This window comes from Capricornis sumatraensis, chromosome 23 (genome assembly GCF_032405125.1).
Source record: "Capricornis sumatraensis isolate serow.1 chromosome 23, serow.2, whole genome shotgun sequence".
In the NCBI taxonomy this organism is placed as follows: domain Eukaryota; kingdom Metazoa; phylum Chordata; class Mammalia; order Artiodactyla; family Bovidae; genus Capricornis; species Capricornis sumatraensis.
The window spans coordinates 15823381-15837549 of NC_091091.1; the positions used below are offsets into that span (position 1 = coordinate 15823381).

Below are 14169 nucleotides of genomic sequence, written 5' to 3' on the forward strand. Positions count from 1 at the left end.
CAGCTCATATAGCTCAGTAACAAAAACTAAAAAACCCAATCAAAAAATGGGCAGAAGACCTAAACAGACACTTCTCCAAAGACAATATACAGATGGCCAGCAGGCACATGAAAAGATGCTCAACATCACTGATCATTAGACAAATGCAAATCAAAACTACGATTAGTTATCACTTCACATCAGTCAGGAAGGCTATCATCAAAAAATGTACAAATTATAAATGCTGGAGAGGCTGTGGAGAAAGGGGAACTCTCCTTCACTGTTGGTAGGAATGCCAATTGGTGCAGTCACTGTGGAAAAACTATGGAAGTTCCTTAAAAATCTAAAAATTGAGCATGATCCAGCAATCTCACTCTTGGGGATTATCCAGAAAAAAACAAAAACTCTAATTCAAAAAGATACATGCATCCCAATGTTCATAGCAGCATTATTTACAACAGCTAAGACACAGAAACAACCTAAGCGTCGACAGTTGAGTAGATAAAAAAGATGTGGTGCGTACACACGTACACACACACACACACACACACACACACACACACACACACGGAATGGAACACTAGTCAGCCATTAACAGAATGAAGGAATGTCATTTGCAGCAGAGATGGATATTATCCAACTATTAAACTAGATATTATCATACTAAGTAAAATAGACAAATGTATCATTTGGATATGAAATATAAAAAATAGTACACATGAATTTATTTACAATACAGAAACAGACTCATATAGAAGAACAAATTTATGGTTACCAAGGGGAATGTGGGGAAGGGATAGATTAGTAGTATAAACTTATAGATACACACCATCATACATAAAATAGATAAACAACAAAGATTTATTGTATAGCACAGGCAACTATATTCAATATATTATAATAAGCTATCACACAAAAGAATTGAGATAATATATATATATAACCAAGTCAATTTGCTATATATCAGAAATACAATACTGTAGATCAACTGTACTTCAATTTTTAAAAAATTACTTTAATATTAACTAAAATAAAATATAAAGCAGGAAGGACAAATTGTCATTACTGACAATGATGAGAGCTAGTTTTACTAGAATAGACAAAGACATTAATATAAAAGAATATGTGCTTCTGCTGCTTTATAAATGGTGATCAGTTTGAAAAATAAAGCCTACCAATTTCAAACATCATTTGTGAAACAAGACAATTCTGTGCACTGTCAAATCATTCATTATAATCACTAAGGGCTCTGGATTAGAGTCAGGATAAAACAAGATCCAGTAGCCACTTGTGTTTAATTTTAGACTTTTCATGTTTCAGCTCACACAGAGGCACCCTTGACTTAAAGGCCCTTTGTAAATTCCATAGGTATAGAGGTTAAATGGTCCAACTGGTATTTCAAAGATGCAGAACCACCTAGACTTGAATTAGCATCTTAAAATAATAATATGGGGCATAACAGTATATTAAAAAGTAATACAGTATATGAATAAAAACCTATAAATACATGGAAGGCATACCTTATTTTCTTTGTATCTGCTGAGATCTGCTATGCAGTATTCCTTGAATAATTTATCATAGTATTTCTTTGCAAGTCTCTTCTCCCTAGATTCATTAAAAAAATATAAATTTTATATATTTAGAAATTCAACCCCTGTTCACTACTTGGAAGCAATGTCAAAAAAGGCATATGATATAAACATTGTCTTGGAAGAGGTCTATTATTTACATGTGCATAGAATATCTGAATATTAACTATTAGTAGTGGGCACTAGGGAGGGAAATTGGAAGGCTGATAGTCAAAGATGAGAAGGAGACTTAATCTTTACTTTTTATCCTCTGTAATGTTTGAATTTTTAAAACCATTTTTGGATTTTACAGTTTCCCAAAATATTTTTAAAATTTTAAAAGAAGCATATTACAACAAATAATACTGTAAACATGTTATAAACTGTTTTTTAAAGACAAAGTCAAGCAATGAGAAGTTAAAATTGTTAACAATTACCCAAAAGAATCAAACCAAACTCAATAATTGGAAGCATGGTTCTATGTTCTCAATTCAGAACTGTTCCATTCAGGGGCCAAATGTTTTGCAGGTGGACCAAGTAAGAAAACACTCAGGGAGCAGGAGAGACAGGACTGTAGCATTTGATCTATTATGTCTCACGTGGCTACAATTACCAATTCATGTCCATTTCATCCTCCTCATTCCATAGGAATCTATGATTTTCTCGTATAACATCCATGTCTGTCTTATCATTTTCCCTGAAAAACCAATTTCAATGGGAACACAAAATTAGTCAAATTTAAGTTAAACAGTTGTGTAAGGATTTGGGCATCTGAGTAAAAATAAGATACATAGTTTTATATGAAGCATATATATGTACATATTTATTTAAAGTATTTCAGTATTTTCAAAAGGCAGCTATAAAAAATGTGCTGCTACACAAACAACTTGAATGCATAAGGGATCCACCCATTTCGAGTGCTGGTTCAATTATACAAAGGGTGGTAAATTTCCAAAGCTAGAATGAGAAATCTGATAAACACTAAATGGACAAGGAAAATAAATGAAAATTTAAGTTTCAAAATCTGAAATCAGTCAGCAACACCATCCTATTGAGATCTAATTTTTAAAATATATGAAGAACTTTTCCACACCTCATTTTACTACAGCTTCTTAGGAAGACTGAGTAAAGAAGGAAGAGATCTAAAGATGGTTTTTTAAGATGACAGCAGTTTAGGGGTAGAAAAAGGGATTGTTGGAGAACATAGCCTAAATTGAGAGAAAAGTTTGGAATAGATGAGCTGGTATGGAGTTTTTTAGGGCTTTACCAACTCAGAAAAATATTAAACCAAGAGAGTAAAATCCACACAAAACTAAGAGGCTCTGATAGAAGAGCCTCAGATATAAGAAGAAATTTCATGTGTAGGAAATATTAGTGAGGTCTCTTGTTTGCCTTACCTTTTAAAAAGCAATCCAAACCTGAGGTTTAAGAAGTTCATTTCAAAAATTCTTGTGGAAAACAAAAACCACTGAAAATCAGGCACAGGAGTATTCCTCACATATGCTGTTATTGCCCTATCAGATCTGGTTCAGCAGGCCAGATCTGGCCCAAGGCCTGTTGCCAGAGAAATTAGTTCTCAATGAGCTGGTTGGTTAGAAGCTATGGATGGCCTCTCCACTGACGATGTAACAACAAAACCGAAATGGAAGGCAGGAGAAAATGAGAAGACACAGTAGCTGTGAGTCTTCACACCCATTTCTCATTGTAAAATACACTTCATGACACTTACCCCAATCGTCTGAAGTCTTCTTTTTTGCCACCATAATATAAAATATAGTCATTTACAAACTTTGTATGCCTTTGATACTGAAATGCAAAAAATTAAGGATTTTATTTGCTCAAGAGTAGTTCTGCGTCAATGACGTATCAGTGAGTAGGGGGAAAAGCATAATGAGTCCACTTAGTTTTTTTTAAATATGCAAATACTATAGATGGTTATAAATAAAAAATCTAAAAGGGTAAATATTAAACTGCTAAGAGTGAACACTAGAGTAGAGGGACTTTCACTTTCTATCAAATAATCTTTATATTGCTTTGAACGTTTTCAGGCAATAACTGGGGAGAAAGACAGTTTCCTATTCTATTGTTGAACTGCATACGGTGTCACACCACCATTCATTTTAATCATCATGATATAAAAATAAATTATAGTTTCTAAAGTTAAAGGCAAGGAGTAGAATTTAACTTCCATTATTGTAAAATATAATTTAGCTATTTTGGTAACAATAAAGACTCCAAAATAGAAGATATAACTTTTATATATTAATTCCTGAGGCTTTCCAAAAGAATATAAGAAATTAGATGTTATTTTTTATGCTCTCTTTTAATATCCAATAAGCTACACTCATGTTTATTTTCAAGGCAATATAACAAGATGTATGAGCATTTTACTTCTTGTTTAAAAAAGCTCAATGGTATTCTCTCTAGAGCTGAACACACACATGACAGAACTGACATAATACTGTCTGTGACGACATCCTATTATGTTTGCTTCCCTAGTAGCTCAGCAGTAAAGAATCCACCTGTATTGCAGAGGACGTGGGTTCCATCCTGGATCAGAAAGATCCTCTGGAGAAGGAAATGGCAACTCATTCCAGTATTCTTGTCTGGGAAATTCCATGGACAGAGGGTCCTGGCAGGCTACAGTCCATGGGGTCACAAAAGAATAGGGTGAGTGAGTGACTGAGTGACTAACATTTTCACTTTCACACCCTACTATACTAAAGATAAACAGTGATTTAATTGATCACAATGTATACTAATAGAATAGCAAATCAAAACATAATTCCAAAATGGGCAACAAAGCAATTAACATTTCCGAAAAGAAAAAAAGAAAAACCAAGTACCCAGAGATCTGGGTTCTAGTTCTCAGTTTATCACTAACTGGTCATGTGACGCCGGTGAGTCACTAAATCATTCAGGACTGGGGTCAGCAAAGTTTTTCTGTAAATAGTAAAATATGCAGGCCATATGGTCTCTGTCAAAACTACTCACCTCTGCCATTTTAGCATGAAAGCAAGCACAGATAACATCTAAATGAATGAACATAGCTGTGTTCCAAAAAAAATTTTATTTACAAGAACAAGTGGTAGGTGGGACTTTGCATCCAGGAAGATGGAGCAAAGATGCGTAGTTAACCCTTAAACAGGACAGACAGAGGTACCTACCTCTGCTAGGTACAAAATCTGCATATAACGTACAGCTAGCCTTCTGCATTTGCAGATTCAACTAAGTGCAGATCATTAGTATCACAGTAAAATAAATACCCTTACTTACACAAGTAATACAGTAAAACAAAAATCCTTACATAAGTGGACCCACACAGTTTAAACCCTGTGTTGTTCAGGGGTCAATTGCACTTCTTCCTATTCCTCTGAGAACTAAATACTTTGGAAATTATATTTAAAACAAACATAAGACGACTCTGAAAGGTAAAGAGAAGGCAGACCAGCTAAGAACCTCAGGATTCATGGTATGACATGGTAGTGAGTTCCCCAGGTTTTCTTTTGTCTTAGTAAATCCTAGACTTGGAGGCAAAGAAGCTGGCAACATGGAGATACCAAAAAAAAAAGAATTCCAACAAAAGGCTGTTCCCTCTAACAAAATAACCAGGAGAGAGGCAGCCTAACAGGATAATTTGTAGGCAATAACTATTCTACTCTAGCCAAACATTTCAGAAAATGTATGACCCCAACCTCCACCTACTCCAGAAAAGGGGATCTGGACTTTCACCCCATCAGACAGTAACTAGATGCCCCAACACCTCCAACTGAATGGTGTGTAATAGAAGGCATAGCAGATGTTGAGAGTTAAAGGACCAAGGGGCAGATGATATCCATGTGAAAGCTAACTTACTGGGTTAGGAGATAAGTGGAATAAATAACTTGGTGACAAGAACTTCTATAACTTAAACGATCAGGAAAAATAAAGTGAAAGCGGTATCTACAGAATAGCAAGTATATCTAATTGCCACTGTCTCCTTCTCTCTATCCTGACAATAGTTATAAATATCCCAAAATATTTTCATTCTCCAATACTTCCAAAAGTAATATGGATATCTAGTGGGAGCAACTAGTGTAATTAAGCCCACAGTCTTACCAAAAAGTTAGGCTAAGACATAGCTATAACAGGGAAACAAGGTATAGCTTAAAGACAGCCCTAAGTCATGTCTGAAATTGAAGACACAACAGGCCTGAGATAGTTCACAAACAGATCTATTATTAAGTATCAGTTTTATAAGAACTTAAAGAGCTACGAACCAGGTCAGAAAAGAATAAGAGTTAAGATGAGACTAAAGATAATAGTATAAAGAAGAGAAATGATGTCGATAGCTTGGCAAAAACAGGTCAGAAAAATAAATGCAAATTCATGGACTTTGTAAACCTATTTATAGGAAATTAGTAATATATTTTATTATTTTTTGTTTCTAAATCTTTCTTACATATTAGTAAAAAGAGAACTGTACTCAAAAGTATAAAAGGCAAAATTCCACATCAATAAATACTTATCTTATAAAATTTACATCTAACTTCGCAAGATTTTATGAAAAAAGTAAAATATTAGTTGCTCAGTCATGTCCAACTCTTTGCAACCCTGTGGGCTGTAGCCCGCGAGGCTTCTCTGTCCAAGAGGTTCTCCAGGCAAGAATATTGGAGTGGGTAGCCATTTCCTTCTCCAGAGGATCTTCCTGACCATGGGATCGAACCCAGGTCTCTCCTACATTGCAGGCAGATTCTTTACCATCTGAGCTGCCTGGAAAGCAGCAGACTTTAAAAACTGTATTAGTCATAAAATCTAGGAATATAAAAAGGATACAGCATCCATAGCTATGAGATGAAATCTTCTATTTTTTGCTTCTTCCCTGTTAAGAAAAATTTTAAACAAATTCAAATGTCTGTATTTAATTAATATAATCAAACAACCAGCATCTTAAACAAAGGAAAAAAAAAAGTAATTTAATTTGAAGTATCATACCTATCCAGCAATTCTGCTGCAACTTGTTTATGAACCACCTTTCCATGTTTTTCTTTCTGAAATGGCTTTTTAAGTAGTAAATCATCTTCAACTGTCCTGGTTTGTTAAGAAGAAAAATTATTAGAAGAGTTCATTCTTTGCCAAGGGTGTTTCCTGTTTCTTTATTATTTTCCTAATTGGAACATGTTTTAAAGAATTCAACTCTTATTAAAGATTCATTGATCTTTAATGATACATTTTATGTCTTCAACAGTTTAATTAATAACTTAAATATCTAATACCTATAAAACGGAGAAGATGAGACTAATAAATGCATGTGCTCTGGTGCCATACCATCTAGGGTCCTTGGTTCAAATTCTGGCTCTGTCATTTATTATCTTAAATTATTTAAATCTTTGTGTGCCACAATTTCCTTGTTTGCAAAGTAGAGATAATAAAGCTTTCAATAATTGATAACATGAAAAAAGAAGGGCTGATTATAGATGATATACATTATAGGTGCTCAGCCCCAGTTAGATAAACAGGTATAATCCTAGAGTACACAAGACTATCCAATTAATTTGCTCAAATTCTATTCTAACAATATATTTCTCAATGAAAAATTTTGAAAATGCAAGCATTTTTATTACATAAAAATATAATTGATTACATAATTATTTCTATTCTTCTGGTCATCCATGAAGACTGAGTACCAACAAAAGTGTCCAGTCCCAATTAGTTGCTTAATATACTGCTTGAGTGTGAAATAATAAACCAATTTTTGTTAAGTTTGCTTAACATGAATCAGTCAACCACTCCTAAGTTAACAGATAAAATTATTATCCATTAAGCACTGAAAGCTGAACACAATACCCCTAAACACAGCTACTCCACCAAGACATAGCCTCCTTTTAAAGCTCAGGCTTTATCTGCTACCAGTTTTTATCCCTTTCATTCAATAAAAACTTCCTTGCACTCCTTCTTCTGGCCACTTAAGTCTGCTCATTCACAGAATCTTAAGAATCGCACTGCATCACAATCTCATCCTCCACATTAACCTCATTTTGAAGTCAAGTGCTAAAAACGGGACCACCACCAAGTGCCTTCTTAGCTATGACAGTCACAAGTAGAGTCCTTGACAGTTGAATGAAAAATACACGCAATAGAGAAATTTAAAAGCTTTAACTGATTTCCTTTGTTTCCTTTTCCGCAAATCCCTTCACAACATAAATATTATTTTATCTTTCACACAAGTGTTCTCAAATTTTAGAGTCAATTCATTATAGTTTAATGAATAAAAATTCATTCAGTAGAGAGCATTGCTGTCTTCACATGTAAACACAATCCAAAAACTTTAAATATTATTTATTTATATCTCATATCAATCTCGGAGAAGGTGACGGCACCCCACTCCAGTACTCTTGCCTGGAAAATCCCATGGGCAGAGGAGTCTGGTAGGCTGCAGTCCATGGGGTCGCGAAGAGTCAGACACAACTGAGCAACTTCCCTTTCACTTTTTACTTTCATGCATTGGAGAAGGAAATGGCAACCCACTCCAGTGTTCTTGCCTGGAGAATCCCAGGGATGGGGGAGCCTGGTGGGCTGCCGTCTATGGGGTCACACAGAGTCGGACACGACTGAAGTGACTTAGCAGCAGTAGCATATCAATCTAGAAAGGACTGGCAATATAGATCAATAAAAAATTACTTACCTTTTTTTCCTTTTGTTAGATTCTCCACAGCGTTCGTCATCACTAAAATCAGAGTCATAGCCTCCGTGACCATGCATCTATAAAGAAGTACAGTCAGTTACTTAGAACCTAAGTTATACATAGTTTTGGAAACAGAAAAGTTCAAATATAAGTTATCCTTAAAAGCCACAATAGTTTTAAAGGATTGTGGTAGGTATATCAGGGGCTATCTAGCCATCTAAAACTCTCATTCATTTTGAAATAACAGACTTACCCTTTAGAAAATGAATCAATATTTTTCACCTTAATACCAACAAGGGAAGCTATTCTTTTACCTTTCCCTTTAAAACCAGGTCTAGAAGCTGCCAAGTCACTACATACAAGTTTCAGCAATGCGTTACTTCTATTTGATTCAGAGTAACAGTTGCTGTGTATTCATCATCAACTTTGTTCCAGACATTATACTAGTTTCTTTACAAACACTGCTTCTAATTCTGCAAGTTAGGAACTTTATAGATGAATAAATCAAGAACAAAGTTAACCAAATCAATTATACAGAGGAAATATATGGCATGGCTAAAGTGATCTACTTGATTCTCAAGCCTACGATCTCAACTATTATAAACTGCCTGTCTGGAATATGCTAACACTTTGATTACTACATTCCATTAGACTTACTGGATTTGCGAACCGTACATGAGCAATTGATAAAAAAATTCAACTACTTTCATGAGTTCCTTTTTCTTTTAAACCTAGTTTTTTCAAGGTAAACCACCTTGTCCTTTGCTCTAAACAACTTTCTCTTGTTTCTATTCATTTTTAAATAAAAATTCTTAGGAATACTAAAAGATTTCAATTGTCACTCAGATATTTAGACGCAGCTCCTGGTTTCAGCATTACATTGAATTTGGAACGTAAATTAACAGGGGAGGAATGGATTATTTGACTATTTGTCATAAATATCAATTCATACAGATATGAGGAAACCAATCCAGATCAAATATGTCAAATTTTAACAATTCTAATATTCACTACAACCAGTACAGTAGAAAAAGGAAAGAACTTCCTAATCTTCATTGCACTATATCCAAGACAAAAAATAAGTTTCTAGTCACGGCTTCCTTGAATTACTTCATCTCTTTGGGCTTCATCTGCTAAATAAGGTGGCTGCATCAAACAATCTTTAAATCCGTTGAGTGTGATCTTTATTATTCCATTTTCAAACATATGTGTATGGGTGTATATTTCTCTTCCCTGTCCCACAGAACTCTATAGAGAGGAAGGCCCTAGCCAAGGCTGAGATGGTTTAGGTCAGTTTCCACTTTACTCTTGCTTACATATAAGACACATCTGGATCTCACACACCTTTTATCATGTAAACTACTTGCTTCAGCTGTTCTATCACATAGATTCAAACCATACCAGCCTCTCACTGCTTATGGCCTCACTTTCTTCACACCCTGATGGGGGAGAAATATTGTCGGGAGCTTAGAGGTAAGTTCTAGGGTCAGCCTGCCAGAACGCAAATCCTGTCTCTGCACTTTTCGTATCTTTCTTTGGGCATGCTCCTTAACCTCTGGGAGCCTGTTTCCTCCTCTATAAAGTGAGGCTAGTAAAAGTACCAGTCTCACAGGGTTAGTCAATAAATGAGCTACCATATATAACGAGTTTTAGAACAGTGTCAGGTACAGTAAAACCCTATTAATTACTACTACCGTCATCACCTTGTTCCCACACCCCCCTACCCTTGCACCCCGTCTCGTCTTTTATTCTCATCCATCGCACACCCATCTGAATGCACTAACTCCATTAAAAAGTTCACTCACTTTAGACTACGAGTCAACTGACAAGAACCGAGAGAAATTCGAGAAGGAAGACGCGGGGTGTCTCCAAAATCTGCCATTAAAGAAAAGAACAATCAACTAGTAGCATATAAGGAATAAGTTTCGAGGCCCTTCTCCCCGACCCCAAATACACTCAAGGCCCGCCTCACACACCCCTTCCCCTCCTCCCTGCTCTGCCAAGTGCGCTCGCTGAGTCGTCGTTCCCTCTTTTGCCCACGTCTGCAGCGACAACCCACGGCCTGAGCGAGCCGCTGCAGCACCAGCCGCGTCGCCCCTGCCGTGAAGCCTCTCCACAACAGCCACCACACTTAGCGCCACCGCCGCCGCCGGTCCCCGCCTCTCCCTACGGGTCCCGACTGGTCGCTGCTTCCGGCTCGGCTCGGCTGCGTGTTTCACTTAAATGACACCGTACCCGGGCGCGCAGACCTTGTGCTACAGCTAGAACAGCCCCGGGAAACAAAGGCACTAGAAGAACAGGGCCGGGACGGAAGGCAGAGGCTTCCGGCTTCCCCGAAGTCGTAGAATTCGTTTTTTTTCTTCTGGGCCTCCTTTCATTTCTCTCTCGGGAGCCCAGCATCTAATATCGCGTGGCACTCCTCATACTAAGCCCACGCCCCTCGTTTGAAAATTTGTTTCGTTGTAGGAAAAAACTCTTCCTGAATATTACCTGCCGTCCTCTTTCTAGTAACCTTAGTAACGCCTCCTCTCAGCACCCTCGCTGAGCGTCTCAGTCTCTGCCTTCTCCGCCACCCCCCCACCCCAATAGTTCTCATAATTAGAACAAAAATAGCTTTTCATCGCTTCACCACCCACACAGTAGATGCCATTCCAAATGTAGTCCTGATGGCAGAGGAGCTCATCGAATATGCCAGGAGAGAAAGAAGAAAGCGGGTAGGGCCGATTGCACAGGCTCGCAAATTCTCTGCAGACAAGTGACTTGGCACAGGTGAAAAGGGATCTAAATAGTTACTTTAAAAAGAAAGAAAAGAAAAAATGCAGACGGGAAACACTTTAAGCTCTGTCGTGTTTTCCCTGTGTTTTACCTTTTCTAAATTATGATGCCCTATTCTGTTTTGCAGCTTAGTTACTGGATTCGTGTCTTATCCCCGCTCCGGCTCATGCTATTCATTTTCGCTTCCTCCTTGGTACCCAACACGGTTCCTTGGAAATTACGCGCGTCAATTAGATATTTGTTGAAAACTGAACTGGCATGCCACTGACTCACGAGGGGCTCATTATAGCGAAAACCTTAGCACATAACTCTCACCACTTTACATCTTTTGAACTAAATGGTAGATAACAATATCTATCCGTTCAAGCCACATCTATCCCTGAGAGTAAATTACAGATTCATCCTGCTTTACACATGCAATGAATATGATATTAAAAAATCTGTAACTTAAATTATTGTAAATTCAATTTCAAAATGCAGTCGGATTAAACTTCAGTAAAATGTTTATTAAAATTTTAAAGTAGTTCAGCAGAATCCAATAAACTTTGTAAAGCAATTATCCAATTACAAATAAATTTTAAAATATTTAAAGCAGCAGGAAGCTTCATGATTTAACATTAAACTATATTGAATTATTTTGACAAGAAGTTCCTTTTTTAGTAAATATCTGAAATATCTACTCACTTCTTTTATTTATTATTGATAAAACCAAACACAACTGTGTGTGCTCGCTAAGTTGCTTTAGTCGAGTTGGTCTCTATGCAACCCTATGGACTGTAGCCCCCCAGGCTCCTCTGTCCATGGGCTGGAGTGGGTGGCATGCCCTCCTCCAGGAGATCCTCCAGACCCAGGGGTGGAACCCACATTTCTTATGTCTCCTGCATTGGCAGGTAGGTTATTTTTTACCACTAGCACCACCTGGTATTCAATTTACTTTCTACCAATATTTGATCTTTAATAGCATTTTCTACCATTCTTAGTATTTTTTTGTCTGTTGTTTCATTTTACTCTTACAACAACCTGTGCTGCTTGCAGTATTATTAGCCCCATTTTGCACCTAAAAAATAAAAGCACAAAACTCAGAGCCACAGGCCTGGTGACGGGTTAGAACTGGGAATACTTATTTCTCTACAAGACCCAGTTTTCTCTTTCTCTCTCTATCAAAATCTTTCTCTCTCTCTTTTTTAACTCACTAATTGTATGAGACTGTTTCCACTGTTTCCCCATCTATTTCCCATGAAGTGATGGGACCGGATGCCATGACCTTTGTTTTCTGAATGTTGAGCTTTAAGCCAACTTTTTCACTCTCCTCTGTCACTTTCATCAAGAGGCTATTTAGTTCTTCTTCATTTTCTGCCATAAGGATGGTGTCATCTGCATATCTGAGGTTATTGATATTTCTCCTGGCAATCTTGATTCCAGCATGTGCTTCTTCCAGCCCAGCATTTCTCATGATGTACTGTGCACATGGGAAATAGATGGGGAAACTGGAAACAGTGTCAGACTTTACTTTTTTGGACTCCAAAATCACTGCAGATGGTGATTGCAGCCATGAAATTAAAAGATGCTTACTCCTTGGAAGAAAAGTTATGACCAACCTAGATAGTATATTCAAAAGCAGAGACATTACTTTGCCAACAAAGGTCTGTCTAGTCAAGGCTATGGTTTTTCCAGTGTTCATGTATGGATGTGAGAGTTGGACTGTGAAGAAAGCTGAGCACCGAAGAATTGATGCTTTTGAACTGTGGTGTTGGAGAAGACCCTTGAGAGTCCCTTGGACTGCAAGGAGATCCAACCAGTCCATTCTGAAGGAGATCAGCCCTGGGATTTCTTTGGAGGGAATGATGCTAAAGCTGAAACTCCAGTACTTTGGCCACCTCATGCGAAGAGTTGACTCATTGGGAAAGACTCTGATGCTGGGAGGGATTGGGGGCAGGAGGAGAAGGGGACGACTGAGGATGAGATGGCTGGATGGCATCACCAACTCGATGGACATGAGTCTGAGTGACCTCCAGGAGTTGGTGATGGACAGGGAGGCCTGGCGTGCTGCGATTCATGGGGTCGCAATGAGTCGGACACAACTGAGCGAATGAACTGTACTGAACTGAACTGAATTGTATGAGAAATAGCTTCTGGTTCTAACATTTGAAGAATTTCAGATCTGTTGTTACCAGATCATTCAGGCAAAGATTTGCATGTCTCTGTTTGAGGCAGCAGTTATTGAAAGAGAGAAAATAGAAAATGTATGTTAGGGATAGATCACATAATCTGAACTAAAACCAATTAATAGAGGAGAGACAACCTACCTGATCAGGAAATCTCAAGTTAGCCATTACAACACAACAACTAAAAAAACAACAAATATTTATCATGTGTCTGCTTTGGACAGAGCACTGTCCTAGTCATCAGGGTTACAAATATGTGAAAGTCACTCCTTACTCTCCAAGGATGAATAGTAACAAAGAAAGAATATATAGAAAAATAACAACAAAATAGTCTATCAGTGAAGTGCCTGGTAACTGGCATGAACCTATAGTTTCCAATCTGTAAAATGTGCTGTTTTCATGAATATGAAAATTTATATGGACACCAATGTTGTATAACTCAAAGCAAAAACACTACAATAGGTATGTGGTGGGGGTGAGGGAAGTTGGTCCCCACTCCACTCCGTCACCCTTCTCCCCTACACACACACCCTTATTCCCTGCCATTCCTAATGCCTGACGGCGGGGTGGGGTGGTGGGAATACTGCTTTGAGAAACAGTATAGTAAAGAACTCCAAAATCAGCCAGAGCCACAGTCAAGTCAGGTTTCTGTCACTTACTAGCTAGGAAATCTTGGTTGTTGCTGTTGTTTAGTCGCTCAGTCGTGTCCGACTCTTGTGACCACATGGACTGTAGACCTCCAGGCTCCTATGTTCATGGGATTTCTCAGGAAAGAATACTGGAGTGGGTTGCCATTTCCTTCTCCAGGGGATCTTCCTGACTCAGGGATCAAATATGCCTCTCCTGCATTGGCAGGTGGATTCTTTCACCACTGGTCCACCAGGGAGGCCCAGGAGATCTTGGGCAAGTTTTTAATTGCCCAAGTCTTAATTTCCTCACCTATAAAATGGAAATAATAGTACTACCTATCTCATAGTGGGTTACGAGGTTTGAAACAAAACAATGAAGCTAAAATGCC

At 37.6% G+C, this 14169-nt stretch overlaps 1 protein-coding gene across 2 annotated transcripts in view; it reads right to left on the minus strand.

The window, feature by feature from the left end:
• LOC138070369 (protein FRA10AC1) overlaps positions 1 to 10362 on the minus strand; it is a 40131-nt gene extending 29769 nt beyond the window's left edge. Inside the window, exons 1-8 of one of the 2 annotated variants that reach the window (XM_068961566.1) lie at positions 10271 to 10362; positions 10017 to 10086; positions 8212 to 8288; positions 6522 to 6617; positions 6363 to 6408; positions 3277 to 3353; positions 2161 to 2244; positions 1500 to 1584 (exon numbers count right to left, since the gene is read on the minus strand). In XM_068961566.1, coding sequence (XP_068817667.1) covers positions 1500 to 1584; positions 2161 to 2244; positions 3277 to 3353; positions 6363 to 6408; positions 6522 to 6617; positions 8212 to 8288 — 465 coding nt within the window. In that variant the 5' untranslated portion in view covers positions 10017 to 10086; positions 10271 to 10362. Of the gene's footprint in view, positions 1 to 1499; positions 1585 to 2160; positions 2245 to 3276; positions 3354 to 6362; positions 6409 to 6521; positions 6618 to 8211; positions 8289 to 10016; positions 10087 to 10187 lie in introns of both variants that reach the window. The other variant, XM_068961565.1, reaches the window with a different exon arrangement.
• Positions 10363 to 14169: the final 3807 nt, after the last annotated feature.